The sequence below is a fragment of the Apteryx rowi genome, unplaced genomic scaffold, assembly GCF_003343035.1.
Source record: "Apteryx rowi isolate R43461 unplaced genomic scaffold, aptRow1 scaffold_77, whole genome shotgun sequence".
Taxonomy (NCBI): domain Eukaryota; kingdom Metazoa; phylum Chordata; class Aves; order Apterygiformes; family Apterygidae; genus Apteryx; species Apteryx rowi.
The window spans coordinates 1966974-1991493 of record NW_020451060.1 but is presented as its reverse complement, the minus strand read 5'-3'; the positions used below and the strand labels follow the sequence as shown (position 1 = coordinate 1991493).

General features: G+C 38.5%; 1 protein-coding gene across 2 annotated transcripts in view; it reads left to right on the top strand.

Annotated features, from left to right (window-relative positions):
• PTCH1 (patched 1) overlaps nucleotides 1-24520 on the top strand; it is a 68387-nt gene that overhangs the window by 18810 nt on the left and 25057 nt on the right. For both annotated transcript variants that reach the window (XM_026088464.1, XM_026088465.1), the window contains exons 2-14: nucleotides 2626-2815; nucleotides 4134-4203; nucleotides 4316-4407; nucleotides 5816-6014; nucleotides 6635-6756; nucleotides 8187-8334; nucleotides 9182-9313; nucleotides 9607-9762; nucleotides 10403-10501; nucleotides 11781-11906; nucleotides 19189-19307; nucleotides 21389-21791; nucleotides 22315-22624. In XM_026088464.1, the coding sequence (XP_025944249.1) occupies nucleotides 2685-2815; nucleotides 4134-4203; nucleotides 4316-4407; nucleotides 5816-6014; nucleotides 6635-6756; nucleotides 8187-8334; nucleotides 9182-9313; nucleotides 9607-9762; nucleotides 10403-10501; nucleotides 11781-11906; nucleotides 19189-19307; nucleotides 21389-21791; nucleotides 22315-22624 (2107 nt within the window). In that variant the 5' untranslated portion in view covers nucleotides 2626-2684. The remainder of the gene's footprint in view (nucleotides 1-2625; nucleotides 2816-4133; nucleotides 4204-4315; nucleotides 4408-5815; nucleotides 6015-6634; nucleotides 6757-8186; nucleotides 8335-9181; nucleotides 9314-9606; nucleotides 9763-10402; nucleotides 10502-11780; nucleotides 11907-19188; nucleotides 19308-21388; nucleotides 21792-22314; nucleotides 22625-24520) is intronic.

The window sequence follows — 24520 nt, the reverse complement described above, 5'->3', positions numbered from 1 at the left end:
AAGATCCTTGAGCATGGCAGCCTCCAATGATTTTTGTAAACTTTCAGTTAAAAGAAGTGAAAACATACAATTGGTAGAAGCTTTCTGTAATTTTTTTGTCTTCCTTCTTGCCTTTTATTGCTTATGATATATTGAAAGGCCGCTGATGTATCTGCTTGCTTCTGGTCCATCCATATGTTTTCACATAATCTGTCTTTGGCAGTCAATCAAAATTTTCCTCTGCAATCTGAGTTTATAATTTTTTGTATATGAGTGTTATGTTGTATAAAGTATCTAAGTTTAGCCTATGGAGTTATCTTTACTGTTTTTGGCAGAAGAAATGTACATAATGGACGCGTCAGAGAAATAATGAAGTGGTGTAATGCCTTAAGAAAAATGCGCAGCAGCTCTATTGTTGAGATCTGGAATATGTGCCCACTTTCTTGGATGTTTTTGTTATTCCTGTTTTGAATGTAAAAGGGGAAAAAGCAGCATCTCCTCTGATGACTGACTTGTGCGATGCAGTTTTGATTAGCTAAATCTGCCTTGTTCAGTGAGGTTAATATAGTTTGACAAGAGCTTGATTAGGAAGCAGTCATTTCTGTTGATAGTAAACAGTTGGTCACTTGCAGCGGAGATGGGAATGCCTCCTTTGTCGCACTCCCAAGTTTGCTCTCTCAGTTCAAGTCCTAGTTAAACGCAGAAATAGAGTGCGAAAGGAAAGGGAGAGACTGCAGTGCCAGGAAGAGGTGTTTATGTAGACTACACAGTCCTGATCAAATAGGGGCTTTGTTGTCTTGGGTGGCATTGAAGCACAGGGGAAGGGAGGCAGTTTGTGTTCTGAAGTACTTGTCATGTAAAGGACCACAAAGGAAGGTTTTGTGCCAAGATCTATAGATTAGGATACATATGCTCCCCTGCCATGCCCTTGTGAGATGAAGCAAAATGCACCATAGAGTCCTGTCTGGTGGGGAATTAATGCTTGATGTAACTTAACATTAGCTTTTTTGTTATGATGCATATACAGTCTCAGTGATTATATATCTTGTCACTGTAATAAAGGGAATTCAGGTGTGGAATTTGTTTTTTATTTTCTGTTATTGTGACCTGGTCACTGTTACACAATGTGAAGGAAGTAATAATACATGTGACAGGCTGAGAAAATGGTTGGCGTGTGTTGTGGAAATATCTATTTCTTCAAAGAAGTCTTGAATGAGATACTAAGTGATGTTTCATGACAGAATAAATATATTATGACTTAATTGTTGAGGACTGGGTTCTGACAGCTTTACCCATGCTGGGGCCCAGCTTCTTGCCTGGTGGTCCCATCATCCCCGATGGGATCACAGGTGAACTGAGGGTCCAGTTGACTGAAAAAGTTTGTCCCAGACATGTTCACAGACTTGAGAATGTCATCTACCACACGGCCGTCTACCACTAGTTACAGATCAGTCTTCAGTTACGAGGCCTGAGAAGAGATAGATGTGCATGTCTAATTTCTGTTCACACTGTCGCAGAACTTCTAAACTTTGGCAGTAATTCAGATCACCAGTGCCAAGGTGACTAGAATTGACGAAAATGCAACAAATTAGACCAAGTCTCTAGGCTTGGACTTAGCAGAGCAATAAAGGTAATAAATTGTAAGGGATGGAAACAATTTGTTGGTGGTGTTCTCATCCTCCTCATCTGGATATGGTCTTGATTCAGCTAATGGACTGAATTAATTGAACCTCCTCCCACATGCATTTGCTAGAGAGACTATAGGGAAGGTTGTGTAAAGTATATGAACTCTAGCTGAATGCTTTTTTTGTAAGCTGGAAGATAATTTTCCATTTTTATGTAACTTTCTCTGGCAAGGCAAATTGAATATGGCTCCCTCTAGAGCCTGTCTGCTTTGCAGTCTCCTGCCTTTTTTTTTTTAACCATATTTTGATACAGAGCGCAATGTGTAGAAACGAATGTTGAGTATGAATTATCTGCTGTGTCAAACCATGTTATGTAGATACCAGATCACTGGGGCAAATTGTTTGACTGCAAATGGTCCCTTCTGCTACGCTCAGAACTGCACCTCTTTATATGAGCTTAATATTTTTCATTTTACCTAAGGTTCAGAGAAGTACACATGCTCACTTATTCTTTCCCTCCTCCCTTTTTTTAACTGAAGAGAAACATTCCCCTTCTGCCTTTGCCAAATTATTTAGGAGAAGAGTGTAAATTGAAGCCATTTATCTTGAAATGTGCTATTGGACCAGACTGTTTATACAAGTGTAAGAAATTGTAACATAGGAATATTTGGTCTGGTCTGCAAGGAAAAGGTTTCTCTCTCTCTCTTTTTTTTTTTAATTTTTACATATGGAATATTGGTTATAACGTCAAAACCATGTGTGTAAGGGGCTCCAATTTACACATCAATTTTCTAGTGCAGTTGGGACAATGGTGTTTTTTAATGAGGAACAGGATTTTTTTTTTCCACTCACAGTGTTACTGAAACAAATTTGATATTCGTTTTAGAGTTACACTGTAATGAGTGTGAGGTGGAATATTCCATGCGCATGGTAAAATTTTTCTGACCAGAGAGTGCTGATCATGTAAATCCAGAATAACATGTTACTGGCTAATACAAAGCTGTTAATATTTATTCATCAGTTGGTGGACGAGTGAGTCGGGAGTTAAATTACACACGGCAGAAGATTGGAGAAGAGGCCATGTTTAACCCCCAGCTCATGATTCAGACTCCGCAGGAAGATGGTGCTAATGTACTAACAGCAGAAGCACTCAGACAGCACCTCGACTCTGCACTTCAGGCCAGCAGAGTACACGTTTATATGTACAACAGGTAAAGGGAAAAGCAAAGGTTTACTTGGTCTTCTGTAACAACTGAAAAATGGACACATGCTTCTTTGCATGTGCTTGTAGATGGGTAGCACCTCAGAGCCTTTCCCTTTGAGTCTCTGTTTTGATTTGAATGTCACTGGTTACTGATGCTCGAAAGTGTGGTGAGATAGCAGTGACCAGCTGGCTTTTAACAGATTAAATTGTGTAAGAGGTGTTGGATGAGATTCTAAAAATGYTACCCCCGTGATCAGCGCTACAGTATCCACCTTTTTTCTTGGTAAAGGAGCTATAACTGTGCTGTGAAACATAAGACCTTATTGATGGGATTCATAACAGTAAAAAGCCTTCCATATTGTACTTGAATTCACTTGCTGATGCCCGCAGGTGGCATGTAATGGCTGTGAACACTAGTGCAAGTTACTGTCCCTTCAGTAGTGTGAGTATAAAGAGAAATGGGAAAGGGTGAGAAATGGCAGTGGGTAGAATAACTGGGCTATTTAACAACATAGAGGCAGCCATGTCAGAGTTGGCCTTCAGAGTGTCAGCGTGCCAAAGCTGAAGGCTGGGAGTTTTCCAGAGAGCAGGAGCTAAGAGTTGTCCAACAATACATGTATTAAAGATGTGTCTTAACTCAGCTTTGGGCTAGTGGGATCTCTCCCTAAGAAGCGGTTCCTCCAGGATTGCTCCTTACAGGATGGAAATGTGCCTAGGGATACAGTCAGTGAGGCGCAAAGTCCACGGTCCTTCAGCGCATCCAGCTGATGCCTAAATGAACTAGGACCATGGCTCCAACTATCTTCTACCCAGCCTTGTCTTTGGCGCTAGAAGCCACAGCAATGGTAGCTGCAACACAGCTGAACAAAGAAGGCAGAAATCCTAACCATTTCTTTTCTCCTGCATGCATGAGTTAGGGCTAGGAGTATTGTAGCCTTCTGAGTCTGAAGCTGACCTCTCTCTTGTGTCATTGAGTGATATCTTAAGTCACAAGTGGTCTCATATTTGTATATACCCAGATTTCTCTCACTTTTAGTTATGTTGAGTAGCCTGATAATCCAAAAGTAGCTCCATTATTTTTAGTAAGTTTTACAGAGACTGTTTATCATAACTGAAACAAATATTTCTAGTCTATAACTACAAAAAGAAAGGCCTTTGCCTTTGTGAGGTGTGGTATACCTACACTGAATAAAACTTGCCTTTCTCAGTAATTCACTACTTGAGGTCAGCTTGTGTATATGAATTGCCATTTTACGTGTATGTTACATTTTAAAAATACCTTTTCAGTACTTGTGAAGAAAAAACTATTTGTTGTTTTATTACAGACAATGGAAATTGGAACACTTATGTTATAAATCAGGAGAACTCATCACAGAAGCAGGTTACATGGACCAGGTAGGCATAACAGGCATTTGGTTATAAACATTTTATATTCTCATGATTCAGCTTGTGCTGTTTGATTATGTTCTAGTTTAACTGTGTTTTTCCCCCTTTCTGATTTTGACAGATTATAGAATATCTTTATCCTTGTTTAATTATCACTCCTTTGGACTGCTTCTGGGAGGGAGCAAAGCTACAGGCAGGAACTGCCTATTTGTTGTAAGTGTGCTGTTTTTATAACTTTCTAGTCTGACTGGTTTTAATTGTAAAACTATGCATGTTTCTGAGTTGTATTCACATTGTTTATTCAGATTCTGGTTTAACCAAAAATTAAAAAATAAAATGTGTCACTTCAGAAAATATGCATTTTTTTTTAATTGAACAAAGATATTCTGTTTCCAAAAGATGATTTGTAGGCCTCAGTTGAAGTCCTATGTTGTTACTTTTCTCGTTCTGCTGGCATGTAAAAGAAAATAAAAGTTTTGAAATCAAGCCTTTAAAATTTTTTGCCTTTTGAAAATAAAAACAGAAAAGTTTATTTTCATAAACTACAAAGCATTGATTGGCTGGGAAGTCATTTTAGTTCTAAGAAAATGTAGCTGTCTTGGGTAAAATCTCAAGTCTTCCTAAGGAATTAAAAAAAATCCTTTGTTTATGAGATCATTAAAGAAACCAAATATAGTATCCTTTACGGGCGGTTTCTCACAATTTACAACTGTGATATTATATGCACTGGATCCTTCAAAGAGTTAATTGTTAATCTGTGCAGGCATTTTCCGTTAATTATGCTAGAGCTAGCATTTGAGTTATTGTTTCTGTCCTGGTTTGCATGTCTCTGTAAAAGCAATTTGCAATGGCCATCTCCTAAACTTTAGTGTACAGTTTTAGGTGGGGAAATAAGGGGGTTTGTGTTTTCTGGTTGGGAGATTTGGAATAATGACTTAAGCCTGGTTAAGCAGATACAGTGTGGTTTGAACCACAGAATAAGGCAGCCAAAAGCCTTTCTGGGCTGTCAACATCACAAATTCAAAAGTGGGGGTGGGAGATGTGACAGTGATAGTGGTGACAGCCATGGTAGCAAGAAAGCTTGATGGCTGATAGTCAAGCTGCCAAAGCGTTTGAAGGAGCACAGTATTGTTATAGATAAACAAAGATCAGCTATATTGATTGATTACATTTGCAAGATGATTATTAGACTAGCAAGAGGTAATCTGATACTATGTGAAAGGCTTTCTTTCCTCAGCCCCCTCTCTGCTTTCTCTTTCCCCTCCCCCCAAATTCTTTGAAGCAGCAGTTGGCTGCTTTTTTGTTATTTAGGTGCTTGATGGTTTGTTTTGCTTTGTTTGTAAATGGAAGTATTTTTAACATGTGAATATTCCCTTTCATAGAGTAACTTGGCCTGCAATTACTGAGTGTTTTTGTTGAAATTAATGGGGATACAAGAAAAGTATACATACATGAATATAATTAAAACATGCATTTCATTTTTCGAAACAACCTTGCCAGAAAGAGTTTAGCTTGTAACAGAAAACAACTCAGTCATTTGTGTGAATATGAATTAGAAATTGTTTGTTTCAGTACTTACTTTGTCATTTTCTTTGTCATTTTCTCCTGATTTCCTTTACAGAGGGAAACCTCCTTTGCAGTGGATCAACTTTGACCCCTTAGAATTCTTGGAAGAGTTAAAGAAAATAAACTACCAAGTGGAGAGCTGGGAAGAAATGCTGAATAAAGCAGAGGTTGGTCATGGTTATATGGATCGACCTTGCCTGAATCCTGCTGATCCTGATTGCCCAATCACGGCTCCCAACAAAAATTCTACCAAAGTAAGTCTGCTTATCCTTGCGTAGATCTTTTCAAGGGAGGCTGTGTACGTGGGGAGAGAAGATGGTACTGTTTCCTTCCAGCAATATATGTTTTGTATTTTTCAGTGATTTCATTACTCTGCTCCTGTTATATACCATTAGCCCAGAGTCACTAACATTCCCTCAGTCTGTGATGCAATGCTTAATCCTACATGTTTAAAGTGAGGTTACAGTTCTCAGCTACCGACTAGGTGTGGCAATGTGGTGACACACCATTTCAGCAGGCAACATGCCTCAGGAGACACAGCCACTTCTGGAATACGGCTGCTTTTGTACACTGACACCATGCAGCAAGGCTTCCTTCAAGTACGGCCAGTTTTGCCGACCTTTGTGAAGAATTGGAAGCCATGAGCCCCAATTTCATATACCCCTTTCTCAGCCACATTAGGCTTTGGAGAAGCTGCTCTCTGGTGAATGAGTATTGGGCTGGTTTGGCTATTCCATTTATTGAGCACGTTTCTTTTCGTAGACTTCCTAGACTATCTGTAATATCCGTTATTCTAGTACACTGGGTGTTCATTTAGGATATGAATTTGTTTGAAGGGCAACTGATGAATTGCTTCTTCATAACTTTATTCCAGCCTCTTGATGTGGCCCTTGTTTTGAGTGGTGGATGCTATGGACTGTCAAGAAAATACATGCATTGGCAGGAGGAGTTGATTATAGGTGGCACAGTCAAGAACAGTTCTGGTAAACTTGTGAGGTAAGCAAACAAATGCTTAAAGAAAACTATAAAGCTTTCCTTTGGGGGTTTGGGGAGGTGTGGGGGATAATGCAAAATCACTTGCCTTTCAGAATCTGTGAATGATGCATATTGTGAACCCTGGTCTAGGAGAACATCCCTGATAAGGACAGAATTTAAAAGTGTGATTAGACAGTCATTTAAATTTAAGGAGGTATTATTGCTGCCTGCTTTAACCTAAGCATGATAGTGTACGTTGCTCAGGAAAAAAAATTCTCTTGGCAATTTTGTGTTCAGAGTGTATGTATAAGGTATTGAACAGTGTTTAAAGCATTAAACAGTGTTTAAAGCATTGAACAACTTTGATCATGTTTTGAAATATGATCAAAGGAAAAGGGAGGGGGAATAACTTGGGTAATGTGCCTGCTCACTCGACTTTTCTCAGAATTCCGATATCTCCATTGAACTGTTTTTTTAGGATCAATACCAAGAAAAGTCTGTTCTTTGTCACTGTAACTTGAATACCATTTTGATTGTTGAAACAAAACCCTTTGTTTCAGACTTCATGAAGAAGTCATGGAACACTGAACTTTGTGGGGGGAAACCCCTTTGAGATAGAATTGTTCTGAAAAATATAAGACACACAAAATCATTAAACACTTAGATGTATAAGCTGAATACAAATCTATATTAAACTAATAGTAGTATAATGTTCGCATAGTTAATAAAAATATTTTTATCAGAAATTCTGATATGAATTCTGAATTTTTAAATTGACACTAAATTTAGAAGCTTATTTTCCTACTAATTTTGATTTATTCTGGAAAAGGTCACTGAAGTGTCTTCTAGCACGTAGCCAAAGAATATATTCTTGGTGAAAAACAAAATAGTTCTCTAAGGTTCTAAAATTGTTGGATACAGTTGCCTACTATGGAAATTTATGATGAATAATTATTACCTTTTGGGTATTCCGTGCTGCTTGTCAAGTATTAGGAGTTTAGTCTAGCATTTCTCTCCAAGGAATGAAAAAGACCAAGGTCTTCAAATGACAAATTGCCAACAACTTACTACATTTACAACATCTCATAGAAATAACTAATCCTGTGTCCTCCTTATAGTAATATGTTTATTAATTATGATCTTTATAACTGATTTGTAGGGTTATATTCTCTGTTCCTGAAACTGATCCTATTGAAAATAATGGCAAAACTCTCATTAACTTCAGTGAAACCAGATTTAGCCTCAATACTGTATGTACCAGTACAGCTGCACCAGATACATAGTAGAAGAAATACTCTGTTCAGTTTTAATGTGAACATGGTGCCCTATAAAATCAAAAATTCATGCAAGCTTCTATTAGGCTTTCATTTGGGACTTTATGCAATGAAAATCACTTCCTGAAAGTGTGTATTTTATGCCTCTTCCTCCTCCCTCTTCTCTCCCTACTACAGTGCCCAGGCTTTGCAAACCATGTTTCAGTTAATGACTCCGAAGCAAATGTATGAGCACTTCAAGGGGTATGAATATGTTTCACACATCAACTGGAACGAGGATAAGGCAGCAGCAATTCTGGAAGCCTGGCAGAGGATGTATGTTGAGGTAAAATTGAAAAAAAACTAGATATCATACTATAAAGTCTTACTAAGATCCACCGCTTCTGTCATGACTTTACAGTATTTCTTCAAGGAAGATGCTTAAGCTAGAACTGTGAGTGGTTGTCTCTTGGTTTTAGCTGCAACAGCCTATTTAAAAATTTTCCTGTTTTAATTAAGAATGTGCTTGCTTATTCACACATGAGAAGCCAGAAAGGTTTCACTGTTTGCTGTCTAAAACTTTTTTGCTTTCCTGAGACTTAAAAGGAACTGAAGAGCTAGACTGAATTGAAAAGCATTTGGTTGGGGTGATTACTCTAAAGGTGTCTGGAAAACATTAGCTGGCCCTCGACTCCTCTCGCAGCGGCAGTCCCGGCGGGGAGGCAATGTGACAGTGCCTGGCCTTTGTGTCCCAAGCCCTGACCTCTGCCGCGCTGCTTCTGACCTCTGCGAAACCACCAGGCAGTGGGGGAAAGAGGAGCACCCTGATGAGCGCTCTGGCCTTGGATTAAAGGCAAAACTTGTACAACAGCAAATCAGTGGCAGACTTATGGAAGGAGGAAACCTCCTCACGTTTCAGGATTTAAATTAAATGTTTTGAATGAGCTGTAAGCACTGTGGCCTTTCCAGAAGGATGCAAATTCTACTTGGATAATCAGTAGCTTGCAGAGAATAACTACCAAAAATACTTATTTCATGCAGCATCAGTGAAATCTCTTGTGTAAGGTTTGTGCCTTAACAGGAACGCTTAAGGCCTAAGTAGTTGATTTCAAATGTGTGCTGTGGAAGACAATGTGTTGGGGTTTTTTTGTTTTGTTTTGTTTTTTTAAGTCACACTATTTTTCTTTTCATAGGTTGTTCATCAAAGTATCGCACAAAACTCTACTCAGAAGGTGCTTTCCTTTACTACAACTACCCTGGATGACATCCTAAAGTCATTTTCTGATGTCAGTGTTATCAGAGTAGCTAGTGGCTACTTGCTAATGGTAATAAAATATTTTTTGTTTATTTAATCATCTCTGGTAGAATAGCAGGTTTAAACAGCTTCTTTATTGTTACCAGTCAGTGGTCCAGAACATTTTCAGAATACTTAAAATTGGCAGTTTGTAAACACTGGCCTCAGAGTTGTCACCTGTTCTTCTGTGTAACATCTCTGATGTGTCTATTCTGTTTAGAAATGCATGTAAGTTGTGTGTATTCTTGGGGGGATATAGCTGTTAGAGAAAGATCTATTCTAATATTTTGCTTATGTCTCTTTTTCTCCCTACTCTTCTTTCAGCTTGCCTATGCCTGTTTAACAATGCTGCGGTGGGACTGTGCCAAGTCTCAGGGTGCCGTGGGGCTGGCAGGAGTCTTGTTGGTTGCACTCTCAGTGGCTGCAGGATTGGGCCTGTGCTCCTTGATTGGAATTTCCTTTAATGCTGCCACAACTCAGGTATCAAGGAGCCACAAGTCTGCTGCTAAATTACAAGTACTTTGTTAGTAAATGAACTAAAGTAAATGAATTTTCCTCAATTTTTGAGGAAAAACAAAAGCTGCAAAAGTATATTGATTTTTAGATTTTTCACGTGTGCCTTCTGTCTCATGGACTGTGCTGTAAGAAATCAAGAGATAGTGCTGCCCTATGATATTAAAAAGAAAGGGCAGATGTCCTGCAGTTTGTTTCATTAGGTAGATTCTGGGATATTTGTTTCTCTTTGTTGCAGTGTGACTATAGGCATCCATTTGTGCATAAGCTGCCGCAGGTTTTGTCCTTATATCTGAATATATCAGGATGTTTGAATTCTGCAAGTGTTTTGAAAATAATTTAAAATATTCTCTAGTATTCTTTGCCTACCCAAGCCTTGAATTATTTTTAGTGAGGTTTTGTGACCATACATGGTCTACCCCAGGTTCTTCATCAGTGTTACAAAACAAAAGAGCTGTATTGCATCCTTTTGATTTTCATTTTACTCTTGGATTTGAGTTTAAATGTAGTGTGAAATTTATTTTAATTAGCCATCTAATGGCTAGCTGCATGGTAAATCATGGAAGCATTAACTTTCTTGTTCTTTTGTTTGTTTTTTTCCCCCAAGGTTTTGCCTTTTCTTGCTCTTGGAGTTGGTGTAGATGATGTTTTCCTTCTAGCACATGCATTTAGTGAAACAGGACAGAATAAGAGAATTCCATTTGAGGTAAGGACAAAATGGGGATTTGGGGGAAAACAAAAGAAAAAGCTTCACGCAGGAAAATATATTGTACCTAGAATTGATTAGTAGGGTGTTTTTGGGATGTGTGGTTTGTTTGTTTTTTTTATGTGATGATGAATGCAATATGCGTGATTCTAGAATATTTTGGAACATTCATGTTTTTCCTATATAGTAGTGTCCTAGATTTATTTTATTTTGGAAATTGAATTTAGAACTGTGATATAAAAGCTCATTTACATAATGCAAATTCCACGTGTGCCCAAAACTTCAGTGAAAGTTGATGTAAATTTTGGAGCAAACTGAAATACAAGAGTCTGATGTTAAAATGATAAAAATATTTTTAACAGAAGAACACAAAAATCTTAAGGTGAAAAGGAAGAGGAGGAGGTCAACTTAGAGAAGAAACATTTTTACTCGCATTCACTGTTACCTTTGTTTGTGTTATATCCTTAAATGTGTGGTATTTTATATATTTTTCCCTGTTTCTCTTTCCTTTTATTTATAATTGACCATGACATTCCAAAGCACAGCATCTTCATGTTATGAAGCGTGAAATCTCCTCACTTTTGTGATCTTTTCCTTTTATTGACCTTTTTCTCAGTCCAAAGTTACATATCCAAAGTACAAATCATTTAAAAGCAATGTATATTTGCCCATTTTGTTTTGTACAAGCAGTGTCTTCGATGTACTCTTTTCAGCTGGTTCAGCATGCAGGGCACTACAAATGCATTCTACTATAACCTCCATATGCTTCAAAATAGCCTAGTGGATTGGGGAAGGGTCCTGTGTGTATATGTTTGCTTCTCTCTTTTTGTGTGTGTGATCCTTGTTTTCTGTTGTTGTTGCGTACTTCAAGATATGTAGATACATTATGTATCTATGCTGTTAATGCATGCTTATTTTGTCTGAAAAATTATGAGAACACGAAGTGACTGCACTGATACAAGATACATCCTACCTAATAATGGATGTATTTGGCGTCTAATATTAGTATTCGTGTAGCTTTGACTTTTGAAGCTAGAGTCAGCTTTGATGATACTTTCTACCTGCAAAAATATTAGCACTTCATGTGTCATCTGCTTTTCTCCTGGATATGGTACTTAGTATATTGTTTATTGTCAGATTCTTTCAAATACATGCTTGTATTCAGAAGTTCCTTGTAATAGTTGTCACTGTTAACATGTTACATCTGTAGGATGACCCCTTCATTTGCGGGACATCACCTTTTTCACTTGACTTTTAAGATACACTGTTTGTTTTGCAGGACAGAACAGGTGAATGTTTGAAGCGAACAGGAGCAAGTGTAGCCCTTACATCTATCAGCAATGTTACTGCTTTCTTTATGGCTGCCTTAATCCCTATTCCTGCTTTACGAGCATTTTCACTCCAAGTAAGTTTATATGCTGTTTTGTTAGCTCTTACAGACAATTTCATCATGGGAGGCCAATGATAACTATTAGTGGTAGTGTTAGAGTCCATGTTGAGTCCTTTTGCAGTTCACTGAACCTGTATGTGATCACTGTTTACTGTAGTTTTGTATGATAACAACTGCTTTTTCCCCTTGATTCTGTTCCTCCTGTTTCTCACACATTGAGTCTCTCATATACTATTGGTGGGTGAATATTCTGCCTCGTCCCATTGGTTTGAGTGCAAAAAACAAAAAGTATGCAACTAAGCAGAAACAAGTCTCCAGCAAGATTTGAATTCTTAAGACAGTCAAGAGCAATAGGCTGTATTCTAGTTTATAATACCATTGCATTTCCTGAGTAGAAATTCAGTGCTTTCATTGAGGTTTGTCCAATTTGCTGCTGTTACAAACCACAACCAACGTGCAATGACAGCAGTGAGAATGCACTTGCCACATTAATTATTACTGCAGCATTTTGTACAGCCTTATTCTGGAAGTAAGTTTAGCAAACTGTTGGAGAAAAATTCATCAAGAATTTTATGTTCTAACTGCTTTGAGAGAAAATGTGAATTTTATGTGCTGAACTATGTATCACACTCTCTCCCTTTCTCTCTGCCTCTCATTGTTTTCTCATATTTGTCTGTGATAATATACCTTCAGGAAGATGAAATATTAAGGATGCTGAAGAAAGCTTCTTTTAAAAGCAAGGGCTTTTGGAAGAAAGCTCTGGGATGTTCTCCTCTGACCCAGCTTTAACTCACAAGCAATTTATAGCAGTGTCTGACCTTGGTGCAGAGCAGGAAAACTGCACTTTTTCAGTAGTCATTTTTCTTCTGTTTATAGCCTGGCTCTCCAATCATTTTTCATTCTCCTTGAGTCCTTGACCTACCCAGAGGAAGCAAGGGCTGCAATTTTTCTTAATACCTATGGCAATTATTGCTGTTTTCAGAGATTTAAGCATGCCTGCATTAAGCTGTAAAATGGTGAAACATTCATGATTGCAGCTAAATGACCAATAAACATTAATAACTTGTTTACGATTTTCTTCTCAAAAGGCTATTTGGTAGTAAATAATAGAGAATGTGAAGGAGAATAAAGGCATCATTGGTTTGCTGCATAGTTGTCAGTTGAGGAGTTATCTGTGGCATCTAAAACCAGAGCTTTCATCCCGAATGCTTAGCAGTATTTAGTTCTGCTGCCTTGCCAAAATGTAGATTTCTTTTTCTTATGGGGAATATGACAGTGAATTGTTTTATATTAGGGCAAAGATCAGTTTGAGTGTGTGAAATATTTTTGAAGTCTAACCCTTCTTCTTTTGGAAGAACCAATTTATGTCATCTAATTCTGTGGCCTAAATTCAAACATCCAACATGTTTCTTAAGGAGCAAAAAGGATACTGGAGATTTTCACTAGGAATCAGAAGTCCTATTTTTCCGTTGTCTGGCTTTGGAGTGACTGTGCTTTGTAGACGCTACTTCAGCCTAGATGCATCTCCCATAAGGATGACCCCATAGAGATGGGTCACTTTGTCCTAATCACTCTGCTCAACTGTTGAGTGGGAGCCACCACAATGAATTCTTTCTTCTCTGTTCAAATTTTGCTCAGCCTCTCTCTGTTCTCACTTTTCATATCAGAACATGGTAGGTTGCATTTGGAATATCTGTGGAGACAACAGCTATAACTGTCATTGTAATTTGACTATAAATTAAATTTACTTTTTCCTGAAGTCTTTACTTTTTGACTGCTGCCATGTCTTATGACTTGCTGTAAACTCGGTCAACAGAAATTCAGAAAAGGAAGCCCGTGTTGTCAAATGCATAGTGCTTTCAAAAAACAAAATGACAAACACAGAAAGTTTCTGATGAGATTTCAGCATAGCCATGTGTAAACATGTTGATATTATTCAGAATAACATCATGGTCAAAGTCCTTTTTAAGGCCGTGGTTAATATGGAATCTGTGTAGGAATGCTGGAGTGTCCAGAAATTAATGTTTGAATTGCTCAATCTTTTCTCACGTGCATCTGTAATCTGTTTCTGCTTGCACATAGTAAAGCCCTGTATATAAGAACTGAAAAAATGTGCAAAAAGGGCAACTGGAGACTGTACTGAGGATTTATTGGTACTAGAGCAATATGCGTATATAAGTTAGGAACCACTAAAATGACAGCCTTATTGTTAGAAAGGATCGTCTATTACTTGCTTTGTCTAGCTTCACCAGGTATAATCAAAATCAGGTGATGCATTTAATCATAGCATTCAGAATCAGCTAACTGTGGCAGATTTTGGTGGGTGGTCTGTATTACTATATGGATTTCTTTATTTACAGTCTTCCTCCTCCTTCTCCTCCTTACTCAGGCTTGTTTAAACAAGAACTCCTTGCTGTCTTTGAGCTTCCTAGCAATATTTAGAAAGCGATGAAATACTGCAGTTTACTTTTCACAGATGCTGACTTCTTTTGATCTAGACAGTGAATTTTTAACACATGGGCTAAAAAAAAGGATTGCTCTTGACCTTATTTTGCTCTTCATTCACTTTTCTTAAGACATCGCAAGATAACTGTCAAAGTTTCTGTAACTTTTGAGGCCCAGTATCTTTAAAATAACCCAGCTGCTGAGGGAGAATAAATGGTTTCCTGACTAGCCCTGCATGTGGAAGCCCAACTTTTAGTGAGAAACCCATGTTTTGCCTATCAGTGCTTTGTTCTTTCTCGACTTCTTTTCTGTCAGCTAATGCAGTTCATTGATACCTGAGTTGTTCATTTACTTCATGAAATTTAAACTGTGCAAGTTTGCTGCTGCCTCAGGAGTTTTATAGAGTTAGCCCAATAAAGTGGGTTAGCTCTTGCTGAGTTAAAGAAAAGGAAATCAGTGATTTTTAAAGTGAGATTTTTAAAAATAATTTCTTTATGGGGATAGGGACTGTTTTAGCTTTTAGCTGCTAGCAATTTTTTTCCATCACTTATTGATCTTATCAGCCCCTTATTTGAGGGGGTTTAGGCTTTGAGATGCTGAATGAATCCCATATACTCAGTCACAAGAATCACCTGCGAGGGAATACTCGGGACTTTGAAAAAGTAGGTCCTGAATTTTTAGATGTGTTGCATTTCTTAAAATCTGGGGAGGGGGATATTGAAGAAATCCCCTGAAAGTTTTTGAAGTTTGCTGTAGGGATGTCTTAAGTACAGCTCTTTGTTTTGAGGATAAGTGAAGGAGTCATGGCAAAGTATAAGTCCCGCAGACAGAATATTCAGGTCCCCTATGGAAAATATTCTTCCCTGGAAAGAGAAGGCACAGCTTCATAAAAATTCACCTAACTCTTCTTGCTTACACCAGAAGTTTCCTCCCCTAACTGCAGAAGAGTGGTATAGATTCACTAATGAATAAGGGTGGAACTTTGCCCAATAAGTCTTAGCAGTAATATTTTTTTCCTCACAGTACGGATGACAAGTTTTTTCCTAAATATAAACGTGCATTACCAGGTGGTGGTGGTGGGTTTGTGGAGAGAAAGAGTGTAAGTTTTTAAGCTCATTCATTATCTTACTGCACTGAAGCAGTTTGTCCTCCTCCTCTTACCCAAGTCTTCTCACTTTCGCTGCTCCTGACATGAGAATTTAACAAGCAAAAATAAAGCCTAAGGAGAAGGAGGGGGTGGAAACCTGAGTCTGTGTGCTGTCAGGAGGGAGCTGCAGATAGGCAGCAGCAGGGTGGAAGTTTCCCTGACAGACCTCCTCGTCTGTTCATCACCTCTAGCTACACAGCACACCCGTCCTCCTTGGGTGGGCTGCCAGGAGCGGCGAATAGCAGCACGTACCTTCGGCAGGGCCCCAGCCTGCCCGCCTGGCTCGCCTCTCCCTCGCTGCCTCCAGCACAGACTGCCATTCTTCTGTTTCAGCTAACAGCTGCAGCAGCGGCAGCAGCGGCAGCAGCAGCAGCGGCAGCAGCAGCAGCAACATTTTTAGGCCGTGCTTTATTAAAAGATGCTTCTCGGAAAGTGACCAAAATTTTGTCTGCTTCGTGGCATTTTCTGACTTTGCTCTGATGTTCTCATTTCAGTGAACTCCTTCATTTCACACCCTTGAGCAGGCCCCATGTTTTTTCCTCTTCTAGGACTGATCTCACCTTTGTTGATTTTTCAGGAGAAGGCCTGAGGCCCTTTCCTCTCCTGTTTGACCATTCCTTTCTGAAAGGGTGAAAGCAGATGCCCTGCCTGTTCCTCAAAATCCTCAGCATGCTTTCCGCTCGGCTGCTGCTCACAGATTGCCTGTATGCTAGGAGCTCTGCTACCACAGACTCTTGTCAGTGCTTTTGCAATGAACGTATAATCATTACGGATTGTGGATATTACCAAGATTAAGATCACATTCTTTCATAAGTTCCCATTTGCACCAGACTTCCACATAGTATTGGGACAGGAAGTGTTGACTGATGAGTCAGTTCAGAGACTCGGTTGCTCCTTAACAGCTCTTCCTTCTCTCTTTGCTAATCTGAATCTCAGCCTACTTCTCCTTCCCTTGTCTCAATCACTTCCAGGTACCCCTGGAGTTGGGATATAAAGGAGGAACTGAGATCTCAGGGAGGCATGCCGCACCTTAGCAGTTCATTGGGATTTTTTTGATGAGACAACAGATTGGAATGGATATAAAAGCAATATTTTATTTATTTAACTATGACAACTGAGGAGTGACATGTCCTTGAAATGCTGGAGTAAGGGAGGTGAGAGAGAAAAGCGTATAATATGTAGGAAGTGTGATGTTAAGCTGTAGGAATACATTAAAATACAATTCAGATAGTGAGGATTTTTTAGAAATGTTTGACTTGTAGGGTCAGTACGTCAACACCAGTATGGCACGATGGAAGATCTAGCTGTTTTAAAAAGAAATGAGATGTTAATAAGTGGATTTGCTAGGTTTTGCTAGGATAATTCCCAACATTCTTCTTTATAAATTCTTCTTCAGAAGTCAAATGTGAATGCAACTTACCTTAATGGCTTCTCTGCCACGCACTTAAGTATTAGTTCTCAGATTTAACAGCATTTGGGATTCAAGGTTGTTGGGCTCTACAAAGAGAACTGATAAGACAGGAGGTGTTTATAAAAGTGAGCAGAAGTAGAGGACTTCAGTTAGCTTTTCAGGCATGCTGGAAAGAATGTGAATTCTTGAACCAGGCCTCAGCTGATTTTTTCCAAATCTCAACAGTCCTTAGCTGATCCTTGATAGGAGCTTTTGGTTAGACACAACTAATTACTCATATTTTATGGGTGATTCAACTTTCACTGATTTGGCAGCGATAAATAGAGCAGTTGTGTGAACTAGGTCCTGCAAACACCTTGCTTGCAACAGCAGCCATTTGTTTTCCTGACAGATTCAATCCATTCTACAGACAATCAAAAGGAAATCACTTAATTTTGAAGTCTTGGCTCTGACCTTACATACCTTTCTGTGTGGATATTTATAAATCATTAAATGGTCATTGGATCTTTTCTCTCAAAGATTAAAGTGATGGTTAAATGCTAATTAGGCTTTAAACACTAGGTAAACTCAGTTTAATGGTTATATTTCCTACTAATCATTGGGACCAAAATCCTTCTTTAAGCAGGCTGGAGACAACAAAAGAGAACCACTTCTGTGTACAATATATGTATAATATTATGATTGAAATAGCTGCAAAATATTTATGTAACTGATTCTGCCATTCTCAGAAAAATAAAAACAATAACTAGTCTTTTATTATCATTAATAGGTTCAAAATCCTTAAAATCATTCAGTAGGTTACTACTTTGATTTTCAAAGATAAGAGACAAAAAAAAATCAAAATTGCACTGTTTAGGGTCATGTAAATCAAGTATTTTTAAAACATTAATTTTGTATGGCTTGCCTTTTGAGTTGCCATTTTTGAGGGCTGCATTTCAACAATAAAAGCAGCCATTAATTTATATTTGAAAAAAAGAGGACCCATTTACATCAGACAATTTATGTAACCCAATTTTAGTCCTTTTTTGACTGTCTTAACCCAAGCGGTGTTTACCTCAGAAGTTATAGGTGGAGGATATAGTTTATATACTTTCCTCATCCTGAAACTGCGCTATGATAGAGATTCCTATGGCTTGTATAATGTGTAGTAGGTAAATAATGGGTAAAATATCAGGGCTACAGATTTATTATTTTTTTTACCTGTTAATGGCCCAACCATTTTTTTCAGTTGCTTTATTTTTGGTTTTAAAAAAAAAATTCATGTTGACTTTATCCTTTGTGTCTTGTCTCCTTGTCTCTACTACTCTCTTCCAATCCCACCTGTGCCCAGATTTTCCCTTTGTGATGGCTAGTGCTCCTAGCTATGCAGCACTACAAATAAGTGCTGTTAACAATAATGATAGATACTGCACCATGGCATATGTTTATAGAGATTCTCTGTAAATCTCTGTGTTGCAAGGGGTTATCATTTGAAAGGGAGGGCTGTTGTTTTTCTTTAAGTAATATTCACTTTACAGATTAACTTCAGTATCCTTGTTCCAGTTTAAGACTAATTTTGGTAGACTGGCTCGTTTGTCAAGTTCGATTTAAGACAAGCAGGAGTGTTCAACAGATAGTCCCAAAATGTTATTCTTTTTAGCTAGCCTTTAGGTACAGCAAGTGCATAGCTATTTTAGTAAAAAGAGCAGTTGCATTAAAATTGAATTAAACATTTATTTCATTATTGATTTAATGATGTCCTTTAATGTTACTGTGGTGCTTAAGTTACTTCAGATCCCTTAAATATGAGAACTTAACTCCTAGTTCCAGGTTTGATTTTGCTTCCATCTTTTTGTACTGTGAGACTCTCCAGTAGGGCATAATCTCATACAAAAATGTAATTTATTGACTGACTTTTCCACTTAAAAAATCTTGGTGCCACCACATCTATAGGTACATAGGTATTAAAATAATATGAAGTTTAATATTAAAAAAATGAACTATATAATAGAAATATATAATATATAAAATATATAATAATATATAATAATATATATTATATATAATATAATATATATAATATATAATAGAAATGAAGCTAGAAATGAACTATATACAATAGGCCTACCATAATGAAACTGGAATGTAAAAATATACCTCCCACTTCCTTCAGAGAGCAGTTTGAAGGTGTCTGATGACTTAACATGATAAGTGGGTTGGTAGGTGAGAATTAAAAGGAGGTTTTAGGCTTGGTAAAGCTGATGCCCTAAGTGAAGCTTAGTAATGACATCTCTCCTCTTGTGGTTGATTTCTAGGCGGCAATTGTGGTGGTATTCAACTTTGCTATGGTTCTGCTGATATTTCCTGCTATCCTGAGTATGGACCTTTATCGTCGGGAAGACAGGAGGTTGGATATATTCTGCTGTTTTACTAGGTAAGAATGTGTGATAGAATTGCAGTATATGAGGTACATCATTTTTGTGGCCACCAGCAGTGCTACCACCTCTTCCCAGGTGTGGGAGGTCTTTGTTGCACAAAGACGGCAGCAGGGTTAGTACATTAGTGTCATAGTTTTTTTGCTAGAGATTGAAATACTTTGGCTACCTTGTTTTTTGCCTGACTGGGGAGAAAAGTTAAAACTTTTCCCTGCCTGCCTGCCTCTCTGCCTGCCTCTCTGCCTGCCTCTCTGCCTGCCTCTCTGCCTCTTCCACACCCTTTTCCTTTCATTCATATGCATATTCATTTTAACCATTGGAAGACAACTTTCTGGAAGTACATGTGACATCCATGCTTTAGTAATGTCTATAAGTTTTCTTAGAGTTTTACAGTGTACTGCAAGGTGTCCAGTGCTGTTATTGGGTAAGCTTGGAAGACCTGATTCCAGTCTCTTATGGAAGACTGTAAATAACTTGGGATACCCAGAAGCCTTAAGTATAATTAATCACTATGTGTTAATTTTTATGCTTTTTAAGCATTGAAACTTAAATACATAAAAATAATATACAGACTATAAAAATGACTTCCCTTTAGCCCAGTTTTTCACAGGACTGTGGAGAATTCAGGATGCTCAATACCACTGCAGGATAGTACTTGGTGAAGTTTCTGTTATGGCCCCAATATTAGTTGAGAACTGTGGTATGCACGCTCTCACCTAATACAGCTCTGTATTAGGCCAGCTCTGAGGGCAGGGTTATGCTGGGAGGAGGCTACTGTCATCAGTGGAGCTACTGCTTAGATATCAAGCATGTTTTCTACCTTAGTTTTTGCTTTTGCCTGTAATGAAGAGGACAAGCTGCATTTCTACACATGCACTCTTGCATGCATGTCATTACCAGGACGTAGAGAAAGCACCTTGTGTCCTCTTAGCCTTTCATACCTACTTAGGAGCAGACATAGTCTGACCTTTTTAACTTCAAAGTCGAAGAGAGAAAATGCTTTCCTAAATTTGTTCTTGAGGGGTTGGTTAGAACAGGGGATTGATCACAAGCCAGGACTCCTGTTTTCTATTTCTTATTGACCCATAGTTTCACTGGCTGGTCTAACTGTGCTTGAATTTTTGGAGTCCTGATTCTCAGAAGTATTGAGCAGTTGGACTTTCCATTTATTCCCCCATCTTAAGTTGCACTACATGTGAATCAGAATTTGGGCCCACGTACATATGAACAAATTCAGTTAAATGAGAGTTTTCTTTGTTTAGGTAGGCAGCATTCTGAATTCCTCTTTTTTTGTAGCATTTGTTAACTTTGTGAAAAATCTCTGATACTGTTTTCTATTGTCACTTTGTTGTTTCTTATTTACAGAAAGGGGCTTGTTTCTGATAACTTTTTAAAATAAATTGGGTATCTATTATGCTTTGGAATAGACTACAATAAAGGGAATGCTTTGAAGAAATACTTCTGTAATTTTGTCTCCATGTTGCCTGTCCTTCCTGGGAATTAATCCTTGCATATGTTTATTTCATTTTTAAAACATGCAGTCAGTGTATGGCAAGTGATTTCAGCCTGCCTCCCAAAAGCCTGAGATGTTTTCCAGAAGACCCAAATATTATTTAACAGTTACTTTAATAGCTCTAAACAGAAGAACTCAGCATGTCATGTGTTTACATTTTGATCTTCTAAATAGTTTAATCCTCAGCATGGTCACGTAGATACAGACTTGCACACCTATTGTGGATTCAGACTGTGTGTGGTTATCTGGCTATTGACCTGATTAGTGTGTGTAATTAATGGAGCAATGTGAGGTGGATGCCAGTGTCTTCAGACAAATGCTGGTTCTTGCTTTCTTTCGTGGACACAAGAAATGTGTACGTTCTCAGATACCTTCACTTTGAACCATGTCTGAGAAATGTTTCCTAAAAGTGCAGAGGGAAATCCACATCAGAACATTATGCTTAATTAACATAAACCATCTAATGGTAGTAGAAGCAGGCTTGAATAGAAGCAGATTATTCTATCTAGACTGATTAAAATAAGGACCTATGTAAATATGAATGGATGTTTTTCTCTCCTCTTACAGTCCATGTGCCACTAGAGTGATTCAGATTGAGCCTCAAACATATGCAGAAAACAGCGATAATACTTGCTACAGTCCTCCACCCCCATACAGCAGTCACAGTTTTGCACATGAAACTCAGATTACGATGCAGTCTACAGTGCAGTTGCGCACAGAATACGATCCTCACACGCAGGTGTACTACACCACAGCAGAGCCTCACTCAGAAATATCTGTGCAGCCAGTGACAGTAACACAAGATAATCTCAGCTGCCAGAGCCCAGAAAGCACAAGCTCGACAAGGGATTTGCTTTCCCAGTTCTCAGACTCCAGTATGCATTGCCTTGAGCCACCCTGTACTAGATGGACACTCTCATCTTTTGCAGAAAAGCATTATGCTCCATTCCTGCTAAAACCAAAAGCTAAGGTAAGCAGAAAACTACCTATTTTCAGAAATAGACTTCTTCCTTGCCCGGTAGAAAAGTTATCCTGACAATAGTATTAAGGAATAAATAGAACGCTTTTGGAAGAACAAGTCTTCATAATTTTACAGTTAATTTCATAATTTAAAAGTTTTATCTTGCTGTAGTGACATACTTTTCAAATGTAAGTTATGAGTGTGGGGGGTTCAATGACTTTCAGTAATATAAGCTCATGAACTGTGAAACTATAGCTACTTTTAAACTTTATTACCATATAAATTTCCTGTCCATGATCTAGCACACCTTTACTATAACCCAAATTAGTTTGTGTTTGTAGTGTGTGTGTGTGTGTGTGTGTGTGCGTGCACACATATATATATGTGTGTGTGTGTGTGTATGTATAAATAAAAAAAGCTTAAAATTTTAATGTTGTGTGCTAATTTTGAACCTGGTCCTATAGTATGCCATTATGAGTTGTTAGTTTCTTTAGAAACGTAAAACCAAATGCATTTCCATTTTCTGTTGCAGATTGTGGTTATTTTTCTTTTTCTGAGTTTACTTGGGCTCAGCCTTTATGGAACTACCCGGGTGAGAGATGGACTGGATCTCACAGACATTGTACCACGGGAAACCCGGGAATATGACTTTATTGCTGCACAGTTCAAGTACTTCTCTTTCTACAACATGTATATAGTGACACAGAAAGCAGACTATCCCAATGTCCAGCACTTACTTTATGAACTTCACAAAAGTTTCAGCAACGTGACATACATTTTGTTGGAAGAGGATAAGCAGCTTCCCAAAATGTGGTTGCACTACTTTCGAGACTGGCTGCAAGGTAAGAGAGAATCGCATGACCTTTTCTCATTTTAATTCTACAGCAGCAAGCACTTGTTCTCTGTAGTAATGCTCTCTTTCTCTGATACAGCTACACGATTAAAGCCTGCTAGCAGCAGGGAGAACGCATAGGTGCTGATCCAAACTCTGACATCAAGTCGCTGTTTGCCCAACAGTTCACTTGAATTCTTTGTGGCTAAGTTTACTCCCCAATAAAACACTTTTGAAGCTTTGAAAGATTATATTCATGAGAGGCTGTCTCATGTCATTAATTTCTGTGCAGCTAATGAGGAGTTATGCTGTATAATTAATGGCCAAATATGGCCCAATGTCTTGGGAAAATAGATGTTTGCTGAGTGTTTTGAGAACAGTAAATGAGAAGCCCCAGTCCAGCAATGTATTTTGGCACAGACTTAACTTTCAGCACAGGAGTGATCCTGTTGGCTTTAGCTGGGACTGCTGGCATGAGGAAAACTTAGTGTGGCTTAGGCTTTTTATTGGAATGGGAGCTAACTACACTTTCTAGATTTCCTATCAAGTATCCTCACACTTTCTGTGGTACTGTTTTGTCTGTGCTGAACTATAACCGGGTGTGGGGAGGGGATGTTATAGGTAGTCTGATGATAAAGTGGGCTTATTAAAGTCATGCTATTATAATTATTCAAATTGAAGCAAATAATTGTTTTGTATTTCAAATAAATAACAATGTTTCATCTCAGGAAATTCAGCAGTTCTCTGTTGTGAAACACTTTATGCCCAGAAATACTTCTGTCCTACCTCTGTCTTTCTTTTGGAAGAATCTCCAGGAAGCTTTTGCCAACAGAAAAATAAATTGTGCTGACCTATTGAGACTGTAAATTTTAACCTTAACTGTTTACAGACAGCTAATGCAGCCAGTGATTCTTAGAAAACATGTACATAACTGTCAGCATTTGGGGTATTTTCTTCTTCTGAAAATATGTTGGGCGATATTAGGAAAGCTGAGGCCACCAAGTGACATGCATAATAAACAAAATGATCAAGTTTCCTGTGTATTTAATGCACTGATAAATCAGGCATAGCAGGATTTCGGGGGGGGGGTTATGGTTTTCAAATATATTGGATCCATTCCTTGCAATCTTCTTACTGGAAGTTTTACTTAAAATATTTTGCTCACATAAGTATTTTCAACTGCAAGAGAAGGCAATACTGGCAGGAAGAAAATGCAGCATACGTTAGATGTTTTACGCGATTGGAACTTTACTACACTTCCTTGATTTCTAAGCAAACATCTTCATGCATCCTACAGGGCTTTTCCAAATTCTCTTGTAACTTTAGTGTCTTGTTTATTTTTCTTATTTTTTTGGATATTTTTACCAAAACAATAGGAAGAAATGTAACAGACTGTGGGGTGTTTGTCCAGTCCATCCCTTCCCCCCACTGATGGAGACCTGTAAAGTAGATAGAAATCTGCAAGCCGCTAACTCAAGAAGGGATCGTTTATCATGGGAGTGAGTTCAGTGTCTTCACATATGAGTGCTGACCCTCAGTGGTGCAGTTTGCAGTGACAGAGGCAGGAAGCAGCAGCCTTGCATCTGCTTTGCTGCTGGTTTCTCCCACTGAAACGCTGAAGATCAGACCCTTTAGACCCCTTGGTGTTTTTGAGGCTGTAGAGCCTCTCAGCAGTGTTTGCATTCCCCTCTTCCCTCTGGCAGGCCCGCCACATACCTCCCTGCCTCTTCTGCTTCAGACACCTCCCATCCTGCCTGTAACCCCCTCCTTGTGCCAAGGACTGTCCATGCAGCCCCCACCCAATGCCAGGGGTCTGCACATCTGCTTCTCTATGTAGCATGTACGTGCACATGCAGGAGCTGTCCTAGAACTGCGCTTGTCCCGTGTTTTTGGTGTTCCTGTTCCC